At 37.1% G+C, this 18,567-nt stretch overlaps 1 protein-coding gene across 1 annotated transcript in view; it reads left to right on the forward strand.

Moving 5' to 3' along the window:
* Positions 1-13,669: 13,669 nt before the first annotated feature.
* The window catches only part of LOC107566360 (uncharacterized), a 7,008-nt gene continuing 2,110 nt past the window's right edge, over positions 13,670-18,567 (forward strand). The window contains exons 1-7 of the mRNA XM_016251795.1: positions 13,670-13,982; positions 16,303-16,644; positions 16,924-17,223; positions 17,315-17,428; positions 17,539-17,577; positions 17,702-17,746; positions 17,823-17,864. Of these exons, the coding sequence (XP_016107281.1) occupies positions 13,940-13,982; positions 16,303-16,644; positions 16,924-17,223; positions 17,315-17,428; positions 17,539-17,577; positions 17,702-17,746; positions 17,823-17,864 (925 nt within the window). The 5' untranslated portion in view covers positions 13,670-13,939. The remainder of the gene's footprint in view (positions 13,983-16,302; positions 16,645-16,923; positions 17,224-17,314; positions 17,429-17,538; positions 17,578-17,701; positions 17,747-17,822; positions 17,865-18,567) is intronic.

The raw sequence follows: 18,567 nt of genomic DNA on the forward strand, positions 1-18,567 counted from the left end.
AACATTTGAGGACACCAGCACCAGTGCCATTAAGTTCTACAGAAGGTGGCACCAGTGCCTGACAGTAAAGCAGATGATGAAATGTCTATTTGATGTCTGCACTTACATATGCAAGGTGTATTTTTTTGTGTGTTTGCTCATTTGCAATATGTCTCTAAGAATTTCCTGTCAGATGTCAAATATACATTTATTTGAATGCATGTAAAACTGCTTCTGAGACGATTGTCAGATTACACAGCAGATGTTTCCCAGATCTTTAGCAGACGTTTTACAGATGTACTTGTGCTGTCTGGGTAGTTGAGATGCAGATAGAATTAACTTTTATTACTCATAATGTCTAAGCATAATTTAATAAATACAAATATATACACACACACACATTAGGGAGTAGAAATGGCTAATAAGCCTGTAGGCTAGCCTGCTTCTCTGCAGCCATCTACTAGTGGTAATTTAATGTCTTTTTTATTTTAAAATAAGTGTTTGCTTTCATACATTATGAAACTTTCATTTTATAAATGGGGGCAACCTATGAAGGATGAACAAATAATGTCATCAAAAATAACTTTCAAATTCAGAAATACTTAAAGCTTTGAAGTGCTGGGAAATGTTGTTTGAAGCATTTAAAAACACTCAAAAACATTAGACCATTTCTGCCACAAGTTGTTCCTGTAGTTTTACTATGTTAAACCCATGGTGAATAGTAGTGATTTGTTTTTGTTGAACAATGTTTTTCATGGTTTCCACATTTCGTGGCGTTTGTTCTGATATCTGTAGCTTTAACAGAATTCTGCGCCGAATTTGAATGCTTCTCACAAGATTTCACAGAGATGTTATTGATTCTGCTGCGAATTCCACTACTTTCTTCACTGTATCTTCCAGCGCTATGTATAACAGTGTCGCGTGATCGAGATCAGCCGCTTCGGCCCGAGCAGATAAACGGTCTGCGCTGCATAGCTCAAAAGAGTAGCAAGGGTTCATCAGAATCAGAATCAGAATGAGCTTTATTGCCAGGTATGTTTACACATATGAGGAATTTGTTTTAGTGACGGAAGCTCCACAGTGCAACAGAATGACAGTGACAAGACAGGACACAGACAATAAAAAGAATAATATAAAAATATGCAAAATAGACAATGTACAAAAAGGAAAAAACACAATATATAATATAGACAATTTTGTATGTACAGGTATGATATGTGCAATTTTGAAATGTAAATAAGTATGTGTGTTAAATAAATAATGTATACTAGTGTTGTGTGTTCCATGATTATTGTTAAGTGTGCATAGAGGGAGAAGAGCAGTGGGGAGAGGACGCAACCCTGGGGGGCGTCACTGCTGATCGTATGGGTGCTGGATCGTACGAGTGTTGGAGAAAGATCGCTGATTGCTTTAATGCGTAAGTTAAACAAATACATTCAGTAGGCTATTAATTAAAAATGTGTATGATGTATGTGTGTGTGCGCGTATATATGATGGTTACCCTTTACAATAACCCTTACGAAAAAGAAGTTTATTCAAGTGTGCTATTAGTATACTTCTTTTAAACTAAAAATAGGAAAGTATACTTTTAGTCTACTTTTTATGTACTTCTCAGAAATGGGCTTTATGTACTTCTCAGAAATATACTTAAAATGACATTTAAGTATACTTGACTTATACTATATTTTATCTATAATTGTGCTCCTAGAATCCGTGTTTTCATTGTTACACTGTAGGGGGCGCTAGTACACATCTTCTGTACAGAATTTCCAAAACACAAGAGAAGAAAAAAATAGTTTACTACTGTTATACTTAAAGCATACTTAAACGTATACTTTTATATACTAGAAAGTGGGCCAATGTAGTCCCAAGGAGTATTGAAATAGTACACTTACAAGTATACTACTAGTACACTGATATTTGTATACTTACTACATTAAGTATACTTAAAAATATACTTGAACTTTACTTAAGTATACTTACTAAAATAAACTTGAAGTATACTACTTTTTGGTAAGGGAAAGTTGTATTAGTTTAGACAGTCCCTCCAGGAATTGCTGAATTTATTGCAAAATCAAGCAAACGATTTTCGCAAGAGCTCGCAAATTTTCATAATTGCCACATATTTCCCGCAGATTTTGGGCTTATCCATATAACATTGGTCCGACGGCAACGTCGGGTCCCTGTCCAAAAATAGTCACGGTAGGACAGCATAAATCGGTAAAAATATGTAACACAGAACATTTCCTAAAAATGCATTCAGATACGTTTGTACATCTCTACAGTTCTCTGGGGTTGCATGTATAATTGTTACCTTGACTTTTAGCTACATGTAGTACAATATGTATACCCTGTTGTGAATCAGTTTTAAGAGGACATCCACTATAGGCTATTTAAACCGTTTCGAGTATTAATTTTCACTTTACATATTTCAACAAAATATCTAAAATTGTTTGACTATAGGTCTATTTTTATGCAATTTTGTTTGTTTGTTTTACATATCATTTATTTAATTATTAGGCTACTATAGCCTATATCAGTTTACAATAATTTACATAGCCTACTATTTTAAAAGGCTTAAAGTCAGAAAATGTCTTGGGGGGTGTAACTGTCTGGACATGATTAAATAGATTAAAAGTCTCATTAAAAGCATGAAATTATTGTATTACAGGCCCAAATATGTAAAAAAAAAAAAAAAAAAATTGTATGAGACCAACATGAATACAAAGATTACATTCAAAGAGCATGGCTGAATCAAATGAATCAAATTTCTGAACTATTCACATGTTCTTATGGACACCTTATGGTCTTATTCAACATTTTGTTGTTCCTCTATTCATAAAATATCCTGTTGGACATAAAACGTGGTTTTAGACCTGTAAAGACTTGAACAGGATTATTGGATTTAAAGGCATAAATCAATCAAAAATAGAAATTTTGGCATCATTAACTCACCCTGGTGTCCTTCCAAACCCCAAATGACATGGACATTACAAACTGCACATCACCAGTGAGGGACGAAAGATCTCAAAGACGTTCAGTGTTGCTTCTTATGTGAGTACAGTGAGCCCTTCGAAGATGTGCAACTGTATCTATTCGTTACGGCAAGCTTATGTGAAAAATCATAGATGAAAGCTTTTTTTTTTAATCAAGAGACACATGACAAGCATTGTGAATGTATTGTAACTCACAGCAAATACGTACATGCGAATCACACTGTATATTCCTCATGTTTTGATATTCATGTGATGTACAATGCATTTTATAGTATTCGTTTTAATAAATGAAACGGTGATCTTTGAACGTTTTCTGCCCTCTAGTGGACATTCTGGACAGTCTGAAGCAGGACCTCTTGCCCAAACTCGGTCCTGGAGGGCCGATGTCTTGCAGAGTTTAGCTCCAACTTGCCTCAACACACCTGCCTGGAAGTTCCTAGCAATAGCATGCCTATAAGAGCTTGATTAGCTGGTTCAGGTGTGTTTAATTGGGGTTGGAGCTAAACTTTGCAGGACACCGGCCCTCCAGGACCGAGTTTGGGCACCCCTGACTAAAGGCTGCACTGTTTTAAACAGTTGTGTAGCCTATTGTGAATAAAAGACTGCAGTTTTGCTATGACAGTTCAGTTTTGAGTTTTTAGGAACTTTTTTTATATATAACTTTTTAATAATAAAGTTTTATTATTTATTTGTTTACAATTATTATTTATTTGTTTTATGAAATAATTGTGTTAACAATTGTGTATAAACATAGGACTAATGTCTTGGTAAGCATTCTAGCTACCTTGAACTTTGACCTGGTGGCTTTTTCTAACACACCCATTCAATGTCTCAAAACGTTTGATAGTTGAGGTGTGAGCTGTACAACCGGAGTTGTGTAAGATTCGGTTCCTGTGAAAAACTGCTGGAGTGGGTGGAGTTTATGTGAATAGTCATTAGTTCCCATGTTATGGCGTGTCCTTGAAAAAACGCGCAAACGAATGGAACTGAAAATATTAGTGCAAGCTCCCCATTTTGTCTTTTTTTTTTTTTTTTTTTTAAATAACCAGTTTTTACCAGCCTCCACAGCCCCTTAAGTATCTTTTTTTAATTATTCTGAATATCAGGTAGAATTATAATTAAAGTCACACTAAATGCACTTCGGTCACATATTTTCTTCTATTATTATTATAAAGTTTTTTTTTTTTAAAACATCAAAATCTTTCCACACAAGCGTGTTTGGGAATCACCAGTCTCCAAGTACTAATGCAACCCGAATTCAGGAAACGTTGGGAAATTTGAATAAAATAAAAACTAAAAGACTTTCAAATCACATGAGCCAATATTTTATTCACAATAGAACATAGAGAACATAACAAATGTTCAAATGGAGAAATGTTACACTTTTACCCACTAAATGAGCTCATTTCAAATTTGATGCCTGCTACAGGTCTCAAAAAAGTTGGCACCGGGGCAACAAAGGGCTGAAAAAGCAAGACATTTTGAAAAGATTCAGCTGGGAGAACATCCAGCAACTAATTAATTTAATTGACATCAGGGCCCGTATGTATAAAGCCGCTCAGAGTAAAAGTTGAGTCTTAAGTGTGTCAAAATTCTAAGAATTACATAATTTTACTCTTATTCCTAGACTTTGGAATAAGAGCAATTCATAAAGGTTCCTAAGTGTTAAGATTAGGTCTCATCTCCTAAATTATTTAGGAGAGCTGGAGAGGTCTCCTGACCTAGTTAGGAGTAACAAGATGGCAGCAAAGAGGAGGAGACACACACTTTCCAATGAAGATATGATGTATTGGAGTTATATGATGATATGGAGTTTCACTAAATTGGCAACATTGACATTGACTACAACATAATCAGTTGTTAATATTTTGTTGGTCCTCTTTTGTTTTTGCATGTGTTCATAATTTCTTTGTATGACAGCATGGCCAAAAATTATGACCGCATTGGCATGTTTCATTGCATTATTATCACAAATAAAACAATTGATTCTAAGCAACTATGCAATATGCTTACAAAATTTGTAAACATTTTTTTTTAAAGTAAGGGTGATGTATAATTTCCTAGGCAAATTTACACTTTTGACCTCTACTATATAGCAGTTCTTTGACTTTCCAACTGACCGTCAAACGGTTTGATTGGCCGAATTCCTCAAGCGCATGACGGAAATGTTAAGCCACTTAACATACTGTGACACGTCTCCCAGCACAACGAGACAAAACCAATAAAAACCCATTATAAAGGAGGCATTTGTTGCATCCAGTGGGGACATAATTACTGATTATAATGACTTATAATGTATTTTTACGCGCGTTGCGTTGCGTATCGCGCCGCGTAATCATAAAACCATGTCTGCATTTGTGATCGGAGAAATGACAAACAACAAGTGCTACTCTACACTGCTCAAAACTCGCGTTTGAATCTTCAGTGGCAAATTCTTTTAATATGTAAACGTACTTACAGACTGTGAGTCAGAAGCGCCAGACTGTCCTTGCAAAGTTGGAATTGGCCCACTTTATAGAAACAGCCTTTGTGCACAGCCTTCCCAGGATCAAGAAACAGTCCTCCACAAAATGCGCTGCTAACATCTCAATATTTATAAATACAACTTAACCACTGATTTCTAGTTGTGTCCTCTTTTGGAAGGCCAAACAAAGTAGTTTCGCTTTCACAACTCCTACTCTTAGAAAAGTCCTATTTTTTACTAAGAATTTTTTTGACGTGTGTGTGTGTGTGTGAGTACGTGCGTGCGTACGGTAAAACAGGAAAAATTACACCTGTGATTTCAAAGTAAAGGCTTATAATAGACCCTACACTTAAAAGCTCTTGGACAACCAACCAATCACAGTCTTCAAAAGATTGTGTCATAGCTAGCAACGGGGTCAACCCCGCCTCCTCACTAAGATAAAAGTTTTTGTCTTTTCCTCGCTCAGAGTTGCTCTCAGATTGGTCTTGAATCACTTTTAAGCTAAGACTACTAGTTAGAAATTTTTAAGCTAAATTAGGAGCTCTCTGAGAGGATTCTTAGAATCTTTAAAGGGGTCATATGATGCTGCTAAAAAGAACATTATGTTGTGTATTTGGTGTAATGAAATGTGTTTATGCGGTTTAAAGTTAAAAAACACATTATTTTCCACATACTGGATACATGTTTCTCCTCTATGCCATGCCTTTTTGAAACGCGTTGATTTTTACAAAACTCATCGGTCTGAAAAAGCGAGGTGTGCTGTGATTGGCCAGCTATCCAATGCGTTGTGATTGGCCGAATACCTCAAGCGTGAGACGGAAATGTTACGCCCCTCACCATACTGTTGTATTCCCTCAGCGACCAGCACGGATCAGCTCTAGGCATGACGAAGCGGATATCGTCCTCTTTTGGAAGACCAAACTAAGTAGTCTCGCTTTCACAATGAAGCACACAGCGTCTTCAGGATATGGCGGCGGCAACAACAATACTACAGTGAGAATAAAAGTTACGCCTTCTTTCTTTGCATGAATATTTGGGCGGTGTTATGCAAATCTTCCCACAGAGTGACGTAGTTATGTGGGGGCATGTTAGAACGTGACGTTTTAGGTAGGCGTGGCTGACTCTTAACTTTTATAAAGAATATCTCTTTGGATTTGAGACTTTAGTCTTTGCAACTTTACAGATCTTCTTTATGCACCAAGAGCTTGTAACACTCCAAAGAGAAAGGAAAATTTTAAATCGCATCATATGACCCCTTTAAGAATACGGGCCCTGGTCTGTAGCTATAATAGCTGTAATTAGCTATAAAAAGGATGTCTTAGAGAGGCAGAGCCTTTCAGAAGTAAAGATGGGCACAGACTCTCCAATCTGTAAAAGAGTGCGTAAAAAGATTGTGAAATAGAAAAACAATGTTCCTCAACGTCAAATTGCAAAGGCTTTGCAAATCTCATCATCTACAGTGCATAACATCATCAAAAGATTCAGAGAAACTGGAGAAATCTCTGTGCGTAAGGGACAAGGTCGAAGACCTATGTTGGATGCTCGTGATCTTCGGGCCCTCAGACGACATTGCATCATTCATCGGCATGATTCTGTCATTAACATTACTAATGGCGCTTTTCCACTGCATGGTATGGCACGGTACAGCTCGGTAGGCTACAGTTCACTTTTGGGGGGTTTTCCACTGGGTACAGTACCTGGTACCTTTTTCAGTACCACCTCGGTTGAGGTTCCAAGTGAACCGTAGAGGCGTAGAGTGCAAATATAATGACGTGAATAATCCCACCCACCCTAAAGCGGTACTAAACTGCAGTGAAAACGCAAACCGAGCCGAGCCAAGTCGTACCACGCAGTGTAAAAGCACCATTAATTGGCCTCAGGAACACTTCCAGAAACCACTGTCAGTAAACACAATCCGCCGTGCCAACTAAAGCTCTATCGTGCAAAAAGGAAGCCATATGTGAACATGGTCCAGAAGCGCCGTCATGTCCTGTGGACCAAGGCTCATTTAAAACAGACTGTTTCAAAGTGGAAAAGTGTTCTATGGTCAGACGAGTCCAAATGTTGGAAATCACGGATGCCGTGTCCTCCGGGCTAAAGAGGAGGGAGACCTTCCAGTGTGTTATCAGCGTTTAGTTCAAAAGCCAGCATCTCTGGCTCATAACCATCGAGTGATCATAAACCCGATGCCCAGACGCCTTCAAACTGTTTTGAAAAGAAAAGGAGATGCTAAACCATGGTAAACATGCCCCCGTCCCAACTATTTTGAGACCTGTAGCAAGCATCAAATTTGAAATGAGCTCATTTTGTGCATAATTTTTTTTTTATGTATCAGTTTAAACATTTGTTATGTTATCTATGTTCTAATGTGAATAAAATATTGGCTCATGTCATTTGAAATTCAAATCAAGAAAATGTACATGGTGATGAATATATGTGGATACATCACAAAAGCAAATCAAAACCATATTATAACACTGGTGATGATGACATATGTGATGTCCAAGAAGACTGCATCAGAACAATGCTTGGTTTATGCACTGTATTATATTATCAATTACAAATGATAATGATTACAATATTAATATTTTAACTACAAGAAAATGTGTTCTCAGTATGTATGTAGCTTATGTAGGTAACAGAAACACTGGCTATATACAAAATAAACAAGATTTTATAAATGACACAGGATAGCTATAGCTATGTTTATTAGGCGACATCTATTAGCAAAAGAGTCAATTACAGAGGAAGAAGATCTGGAGATTAAAAAACTGAATCTAGAAATTGACAGAACTTATCTGGAATTGGTTAGAGGTGCATATATAAGGTCTAGAGCCAAATGGCTTGAAGAAGGGGAGAAGAACTCTTTCTTTTTTCTTTGGAAAAACGGAATGGTCAGAGGACAACTCTTTCAGCACTTAACATTAATGGTGCTATCTCAAAAGATCCAAAAGTAATTTCAGAATGTGTTACCACATTTTCAAGGAATCTTTACACTTCCAAATTTATCTATGACATTTGTGAAAAATGTATTGATAAGATTAAGTACGGTATTAAGGTTATTGATAGTGATTTCAAGAAAATTTGTGATTCCGAATTGTCAGTAGATGAAATTAAGCAAGCTTTAAGTTAAATGAAAATGGGTAAATCGCCCGGTATTGACGGGCTTTTTGTAGAATTTTATGTCCACTTTTGGGAGATTATTAAAATACCTTTATTTTATATATATAAAGAATGACTTAGTCAGGGAGATATGACAGCTACTATGAAGCAGGATGTTATCTCTCTTATACCGAAGCCAGAAAAGGATCTTCTATCAATTGACAATTTGCGTCCGATTACCCTTTTAACAATAGATTATAAAATATTAGCCTCTGTTTATGCCAACAGATTAAGAATTGGTCTGGATTATATTATCTCAGAATCTCAATCTAGATTTATGACGGATCGTCATATCTCTAACAACATAAGGTTAGTTTTGGATTTATTGGATTATTCTAGTTTGATTCAGTCGGATGGCCTTATTCTCTTTCTTGATTTCTATAAAGCTTTTGATTGTACACCAATTTATTTTCCGAACTTTAGAGATGGTTGGATTTGGTAAATCGTTTAATGATACTATAGCCTTGTTTAATAGTTCTGTGATTGTAAATTTTGACACTTCTAAGCGATTTCACATCTATCGTGGAGTTAGGCAGGGCTGTCCGATCTCCCCGTTTTTATTTCTTTTAGTCACAGAGTTACTTTGCCTGAACATTAACCACAATGAAAATTTGAAAGGAATCTCTATTTTTGACAAGGAGGTTAAAATTGTGCAGCTACACTCTAAAAACCCAGCAATTGGGCTGTTTTAACCCAGCGGTTGGGTTAAATGTTTAACCCAACCTTCTGGGTAGTAACCCAACCGCTGGGTCAAAACAAGCCCAATTGCTGGGTTTGTCCCTATTTTACCCAGCACTGGGTTGTATTTAACCCAGCATTTTTTAGAGTGTAGCTCATGACACCACATTGTTTTTGGAGGATAAAAGGCAGTTGCCTAAAGCTTTGCAGTTAGTTGAACAATTTTCGTGTGCCTCTAGTCTAAAAATAAATATTTCAAAATGCAAAATTATTCCAATTCATGACATGGATAGCACATCTTTAGAAAATATCCCAGTTAAAAACTGTGTAAAATATTTGGGTGTTCATATTACTAAAAACCCAATAACCAGGCATCCTTTACATTTTTATGAGAAACTGATAAATACTAAAAACATCTTTAACATTTGGCTTCAGAGAGATCTTTCGTTGTTTGGTAGAGTCCTGCCCTTTCCCTATATATTAATGACAAGACTATAAAGGAGGTTAATAGATTATTTTTGGATTTCATCTGGAAAAATGGGCCCCACAAATTAAAGAAAGAAATTCTTTCTAAATGTAGAGGTGAGGGTGGCCTTGATTTTTTAGATTTCGCGGACACCATAAACACCTTTAAAATAAACTGGCTAAAGAGATGCCTTGCAAATCCGACGTCATTATGGTTTTTCATTCCAAATAATATATTTAAGAAACTTGGTGGCCTGTCCTTCTTATTGAAATGCAATTTTTCACCCAGCAAGTTACCCATTGTCTTATCTAATTTTCATCAACAATGTCTTCTTTCTTGGAAATTGTGTTTTGTCCATAGTTTTTCTCCATACAAAATTTTCCTCTGGAACAATGCTGATATAACTGTCAGAAATAAGTTCCTTTTTTCTCTAAATGGTTTAACAACGATCTTAATTGTATTCTATCGGTGTTAGATGATGTTGGCAATATTTTAACTTATGGGCAATTGCACCATGGCTTCCCTGTTCCACCAAAAGAATACAATACATGAATAAAAGCTATACCGACAGGTTTAATTCAATTAGTTAGAAATCACTTAATGTATAGTAAGGGTAATGTTGTGTATCCTGTTTTGTTTTTGGGTGGCATTAACTTTTTAGATAAGAAGTAAATAGACAAAGCTTTTTCAAGGAAAAAGAAAGATTACTCCAAGAGGTCAATTCTATTGGAATTCGTTTATAACTGATATAAATTGGAAAGTTTTGTATATCTAACAAGGTTAAGGAAGTCCAATATAAAATCCTTCACAAAATCTATCCCGTTAACTCTTCCATTTCTAAATATTCTGACATTGATGAGAATTGTTCATTCTGTGGTCTTATACACTCTTAAAAATAACGGTGCTTCAAAAGGTTCTTCACAGCGATGCCATAGAAGAACCATTTTTGGTTCCACAAAGAACCATTCGGTCAAAGGTTCTTTAAAGAACCATCTCTTTCTTACCTTTTTGTAATCTGAAGAACCTTATTTCGCCACAAAGAAGCTTTTGTGAAACAGAAAGGTTCTTCAGATGTTAAAGGTTCTTTATGGAACCATTTAGACAAAAAGGTTCTTCTATGGCATCGTGAAGCACCTTTATTTTTAAGAGTGTATATGAAACAGCTGCCCATTTATTTTTTTATTGTAGCATTACGAACACATTTTGGGTTGATTTAAGTTTTTATATTTTTGGCACTGTGAATGAGGTGTACCATTTTGCCTTCAAAGATATTATTTGTTATTATGGAAACCCAAAACACGTTTCTTTTGAATATGTTGTTAATTTATTTATTTTGTATGCAAAATTCTTTATCCATAAGCAAAAATGGTGCAAGTCCTCTTTGTGTCTTTTCTTTGCTGAATTCAACTCTAATTTCATCTCTTAGATTTATAAAAAACAAAAAAAGTTTTTTTTTTTTTATGTTTTATGATGATGCGTTTAAAGACACGTTAACTTTATTATGATGCTTTTCTCTTCATGTGAGCGTAAACCCAGGTTTATCTTGTTGTTGATGTAAGTGTAAATGTAAATGTTGTCAAAGGTTTTCCCTGATGTTGTTTGTATTATGTTTTCTGAATAAATAAATAAATATTTATTAGGTAACATATATATTTGTTTCAAGCATTGTTGTGAACACACTGCAGTAATAGTCACCAGTAGCCTAACTATAGGCTAATCAAACTATTCAAACAACAATTAAAACGTGCATTGTAACCGCACGGTTGACCTTTTTTCGCGATCACATTTCTGTAATTAAAACTCGCCAAACTGCAGTTTTGGCTGTTTGTCTTTATACCCCTCATTTAATAGAAGGTGTAATTTCAATTGTATCCACTGGGTGGCTATGCTGCAAGGATATATTTGATGCTGAGGAGCCGAAACAAAACCGGAAGTGTATTGCTGTGGCGCTCTCTTCAAACCCTTGCCGCTAGTGACGCTGAAAGTTGAGGTAAGATTTTTATACATCTGATTTCATGTTCTAGACCTCCTAACACTATATTTTGTTGAATGGCAGAAGCATGGTGATAAAATTAATCTCTGTGTTACCTCAGAAAATGTGCTTGACCGCTCGGTCGAGTTGCCCAGTTAGGGTAAAATGAATTGACGCTAGTTCAGCAATGCGATCATAAACTAAGTGTTAAGACTTTAAGAGAAGGTAGACTTTTGTTGTTTTGTAATGATAACAGACAGCAAAAAGTGGCTTTAGGAATAAAATCGGTTCTAGGACAAAAAATATATTTGTTCAATTCCAGAAGACAAAAGACGGGTTAAAGGAGTAATATCAGGAGTATCTCCTGATGTTCAAGTTGAAACGATTAAGAAAAATTTAACTGGAGCGACAGTGTTCGACGTGAAACGATTGAAGTGTACTAGAAACAATTAAAAAATTGACAGTCTCTCAGTCATGATTCACTTTGATGAAAATAAGCTACCTAGCAGAGTCTTCTTAGGATTTGTAAGTTATATGGTCAGGCCATATATTCCTCCTCCTCTGAGATATTATAAGTGTCGTCAATGTGGGCAAGAAATGAGTCCCAAATGCTGTAATTGCGGAGGAGAGCATAGTGAGGGATACGGAGGATGTAAGGTGAGGAAGCAGGCGGCGCAAGTTCAGACGGTCAGAGTCGAGGAAGGGATATCGTATTCTGAAGCGCTAAAGAAAGTTGGAAAAAAGAATGAAGAAGGGAGTAGTAGGGTATCATTACCTGAACAAAAAATGAAAAGCAAACAGGATGAAAAGAAAGAGATATCAAAGATCACAGACAAAGTGTAATTTGTGTCGTTTATGGCGGAAGTTGTCAACTGTTCTGCTCAAACTGATAGCCGGACAGAAAGAATCAAGATGATAATCAAAGCAGCTGAAAAGTATTTGGAGATAAAGGGTATTTCTGTAGACATGATAAATGAAAATCTAAAAGTATATGTAACAAGCTCACAATCAGGATGTGGTGGCTCTTAATGGTATTTATAATTTTACAGTGGAATGCTAGAAGTCTTATTGCAAATGGTCAAGAATTTAAAGAATATATATCCAAGAAAGAAAGCAGCCCAGATATAATATGTATACAAGAAACTTGGCTTAAGCCACAGTTGAATTTTACATTACAAGGATATACAATAATTCGGAAAGATAGGAAACAAGGGAATGGAGGTGGGGTAGCTACTTTCATTAAACAAGGTATTGGGTTTAGAAATATTGTAAGAGATGTGGAGCAAGAGGTAGTAGTGGTGGAAGTATGGGAAGGGATACAAAGTTATAAAGTAATTAATTTCTACAATCCATGCGAGAAGTTGAGTTTAAATGTGTTGGAAAATATTGGTGGGAATATAGGGAATAAAGTGATTTGGTGTGGTGATTTTAACGCCCATAGCTTTAACGTTGTGGGGGAGTAACAAAAATGATATGAATGGGACGATTGTTGAGGATATGCTTGATTGGGGAAGGTTAGTATGCATTAACGAATTAGTGGAGACAATAGTATCCACCTTTCTTCAGTTCAGCATTCAACACAATCATCCCTCAACAGCTCATTCACAAATTGGTCCAGCTGGGGCTCAACACTTCACTGTGCAACTGGCTGTTGGACTTCCTGACTGGAAGACCTCAGGCAGTTCGGGTCGGCAGCAACGAGTTACGCAGACTTCAGCTGATGATGACATACTGGACTAGCATTAAGTTTCACTCCGAAAGTCACCCAGTCAAGAATATTTTAAGAGAATGTTGGGAGTATGGATATAAAGAATTTGTAAGTTTTGGCTGGATTGTTGGGAAGGAAGCACAGGTAGATGGCGGACATGCACCTTTAACGTGGTTTGCCAATCCGCCAAAAAACTCGAGAGAAGAAGTAGTAGTAGTTTTCCACAGGAACTGAATATTGCACAAGTCCGGTGAGGGATTTTCTGGCGCTGCAGATCAGATATGTTCTCCATGACAGATCCCACTTTAAAGGTTCAATGTATTTACTTCCTTATGTTGATCGGATTTAGCCTACTGCTTTTCCAAGAACATTTCGTGTTTCACTCGTGTAAACGCGATCTGAGCTGAAGTTTCCCTGCGGTTTAGCTCGTTTAGAAACTGATCGAACGCTTTGAGACTCAACGGAACGGTTTAACAGCTACAATGGACACCTTTTACTGATCTTGTACAGAAATATGAAGACGTTTGTTTTATTTTTTGTTACGTTACTCGTGGATGGTGAGTAGATTTAAATGGGTTTTCGAGACTATCTAAAAATTATATATATTCAATTTCTGAAGTAATGTTTTGATCTGTTTTATGGAGCTTAAAGGTGCCATAGAATGCAAAAAATCACTTTTATAAGGTGTTTTAACACAGTTGTGTGGCCAGAGTTCCAGAATTCGCACTACTATGACGTCATAGTCGGGGAAAGTCCATTTCATTAGTGACGCTCTCTGCCCTATTAGCATATACACAGCCCTGAGTGAGAAGCATAGACTGTAGAGTTCCGAAGAGCCTTTTTGAAGCCCAAAGTGGGCGGAGGCGGCCGTCGCCATCTTTGCAGCGCGTCACTCCCGGATAATCGAAAATGGGCAAAAGGGCGGGAGCTGGTTGCTGAAGCCACGCCCACCTAGCTCGACGGCAGTGTCAGCAGCGGGCAATCCACCTGTCACTCAAGTGACCACCCCCTTAATTATGCAGAACTTTAAGGCTTAATATAATTTAAACGGATGAGTTATAAAAAAATTCACGCCCCTCACAGTTGTCATGAAGGGCAAAATTAGCTATATAGACCAAAATAATTATTTGAACAAGCTGTAAACATGTTTTTTTTCTGCTGTAAAGTTGGGGAGTCTATTTTAACATGGGGGGGGTCTATGGGATTGACTCCCTTTTGCAGCCAGTCTCTAGCAGCCAGTTGATGAATTACAGTTTAAGTCACTTCCGTGTTGGCTTCACGAGAGAGAGCGGGAGGTTGCCGCTTGGTGAGAAGCAGCGGTCCGCCATTACTGTTTTCTTGCTGTAGCTGCTGGAGGTACAATGTCAGCGCCAAAGAGCCATTAAAAGTGTCGTGTGTTGGGATGCACCAACGAACATAGGAGTCTACATAAGGGCCTTTCACACCGCGGGATCCTTTTCATAGTACCAGAACTAATTGTGTAACTACGCACTTTTTGGCGTGTTCGCACCGCCGGAACTGAGTGTGATTTTAGTACCGGACTGCCTTTTTCGAGAACCAAATTAGCTCCTACTCCGGAGCAGGGTCTAAATAGCACAACTTGTACTAATCGTGACGTAAGTAGACACTGATTGGCCAAACGCGTATGAAAACACCCTCACCCCCCATGATTTTCCATCCTCCTGTTGTTAATGTTGTTCTTCTTTGTTTCTGTTGTTGAACGCCGCGCACAAATGACGACGCTGTCGACCGGCTTACGTCACTGCTTAGTACACACTCTCGGTGCGAATGCAACCCTTTAAATGGTACTGGGAAATAGTTCTCGCAAAATCGTCCCAGTACTTTAGTACTGTCCATTTAGTTCTGGAACTAAAGCGGTGCGAAAGGCCTTAATGACCGCTGAGAACACGGTGGTTAAATTTAATTTTTGAAGGAAATGTCCCGGAAAAAACTGAAAAGTCCTATATGTTTGTGCTAACATCTTACTCTGGACTGCCTCACAAACGAGGGTCAGTTCAGCGCTGGTGTTGTGCAAAGGTTGCTTCTGAAAGAGGGATTGATACCAACGCTTCATGCGCAAACGTCCAGCATCAAGCGTCATATTTTGTTTTCCAAAACAGCTTCTTGGCTCTCTGTAAGGCTAATGTTGCTAAAGCTACCATTGTCTCTGCCTGTTTTCACTAATGCTGCCTTCACGTGCTACCAGAACGTAAATAGGAATGTGGTAGTTAAACATTGCATTTGAAGCAATGTGAGGTCAGTAACACGGTCACCACCAGTTAAACCGTAACACCGGTATGCTGGAGCATGACCTCTTGAAGCTCAGCACTCTTCTGAAAAGGGAGGCGGGAGCACCAGCTCATTTTCATTTAAAGGGGACTAACACAAAAAAACTGCGCATTTTGGCTCATGCCCTAAAAGTGGCAATTTCAACAAGCTATAAAAAAAAAAATATCTGTGGGGTATTTTGAGATAAAACTTCACATACACACTCTGGGGACATCAGATAATTTAAAAGATTGTATCAATGCATTCTATGGCACCTTTAAATAAATAAGAAATGCTTGTGCTGATGTTTGTCTGTCCAATATTCACTAACTCAATATTCAGTGATCTTAACTGCAACTCACTTTTTCTTATGGCCACTTTTCATTTTGTTGTTCCTGTTTTCACAAAATATCCTGCGGGACTTGAAATGTGGCCTGAACCTGTGAAGATTTGATATCCACACACCACTCTTCTTCATACTATAAGGCTGAATAGAGAAGAAATGACAAAAGCACCATAAATTTAGTCAATATTAATCCTTAAACAAGAATCAGTGATCTCAGTTGAATTTGTTCAGCTTAAATCTCTAAAACGGTCTCTCTTCTGCAGGTGTGTTTGGTTATACGGATGAAGTGAAGTCCGTGTCAGTGATGGAGGGAGATTCTGTCACTTTATATACTGATCTTACTGAAATACAGAAAGCTGATCTGATACTGTGGACGTTTGGATCTGAAAGCACACGTATAGCTCAGATCAACAGATTGGTTAATAAGATCTCTATATATGATGATGTTCTTGATGGGAGATTCAGAGACAGATTGAAGCTGGATATTCAGACTGGATCTCTGACCATCACAAACACCACAACTGAACATGCTGGACCCTATGGATTTTTGCAGATCATTGATGGAAAAGAGGTCACACCCAAAAAATTCAGTATTATTGTTTCTGGTGAGTCATTTTCTAGTTGCATGCCAATTTGATTTCATTGCAGTATTGAACATAACAGTCAAAGTAACTTTTCCTCTGAACCCATTCTTCAGTTATTCTAGAAGCCTCTTGGATACAAAGGCAAGCAAATGTACGATTTATGTTGTAAAGGGTGAAATGTGACATGCATCACAGCCCATGTCATTTGTGGAGACCAGAAAGATGTTGTGAACATATCCAACTGCATCAGGGTGTTTTAGTGTGACATTAAAATGTATTATATTCTCTCATGTTTTCCAGCTCATCTGCCTGTTCCTGTCATCAGCAGAAACTCTTCTCAGTGTTCTTCACCATCAGGATCATCAGCATCCAGATGTGTGCTGGTGTGTTCAGTGGTGAATGTGAGTCATGTGACTCTCTCCTGGTATAAAGGAAACAGTTTATTGTCCAGCATCAGTGTGTCTGATCTCAGCATCAGTCTCTCTCTACCTCTGGAGGTGGAATATCAGGATAAAAACAGCTACAGCTGTGTCCTCAACAATCCCATCAGCAACCAGACCACACATCTGGACATCACTCAACTCTGTCACACATGTTCAGGTACAGCAGCGCTGATATGTTCATGTACAGTATGTTAACAACAATCTTAGTGATTTATTTAGTGTAATGATACTGTCTCTTTCCATTATAGCACCAGGTTTGTCCGCAAGTCATATAGCGCTGGCTTGCTTTAGTGTTCTGGCTGTGGCTGCAGTTTTGTGTGGTATTTTCTATTACTATCACCACAGGAGGTCGAAAAAAGCAGGTCATCAGAGCTAAATTTGACACCAAAAAAAGCTATATTGTACAAGATCTTTGTAAGAAAGATTACATTTCTACTTCATTTTTTTAAATAAGTGATTATTTTTTATACAGGCCAACCTGATGGAGAAGAAAATATTAGGCTAACTAATGGTGAGAGACTGACTCTTGTGTTTATATGTTTAATGTGGCTTTATTCTGTCCACTGAGGCAACAACTTTACAAAGAACTTTAACAATAAAGTTATGACAAAGGACTTCATGTGTTTATTGTTAAGATGTAGTTATTGGAAACGCTGGGGACGCTAATCGGCCGAACATTGGTAAGATACTGAATCTCTGCATGTTTTTGTTCATATAAATCCACATGCAAGAAATTATTATTGGTGTTTGTTTCAGCAGATGGAGAAACGCCTGATCAGGGGAGACATTCACAAAACAGTAAGTTACTGTACAACTAGTAAATTAAGGTTCCCAACTGACTTTATTTGGCTGATTCCATTACAAAGAACATTGCATTTACAACAATTTATCTTAAGTAGGGAGTAACATGAGAAATAGTCAATGCAATCTGATGCCTTAAAGACCTTTAAAAAGTTGTGGAAAGTCTGTGGCAGGGGCGTTTCCTCCGAGGAGGCAAGGGAGGCAGTGTCTCCTCAAAAAATTGGATGAGAAAATAATCGATGTTACAAACATACGAATATTGTTCAAATTGTTACTTTCTTTAGTTATCATTTTGGAATCAATATAAATGCATAAAAACATTATGGAATGTATAATAGTATTAAAAATATTAAATTTAAATACAAAATAGAATTATATTTGTTCTCTTTTTATATATTTACCCAGGACAACATTAAGTGTAACAGACACACGCACATATATATGTGTGTGTGTGTGTGTGTGTATATATATATAACTTTAAAAAAAATAAAAAATACTTTTTCTACATTTTAAAACTGTTCTAAAAAATCAACTTTTTAAAATTCCACCGAAGCCATTGGTCCAACTTACACAAAAATGTAACATGCTAAATTTATAGAGCCTTGTAATCAGAAGTTTAATTGTACTTACTTTTGTATGTTTCTAAGATATAAGCTCATGATTTTTGACCTACATCTTCAATCAAATTTAGTGGCAATGA

This window comes from Sinocyclocheilus grahami, unplaced genomic scaffold (genome assembly GCF_001515645.1).
Source record: "Sinocyclocheilus grahami isolate Dianchi unplaced genomic scaffold, SAMN03320097.WGS_v1.1 scaffold1070.1, whole genome shotgun sequence".
NCBI classification, from domain to species: domain Eukaryota; kingdom Metazoa; phylum Chordata; class Actinopteri; order Cypriniformes; family Cyprinidae; genus Sinocyclocheilus; species Sinocyclocheilus grahami.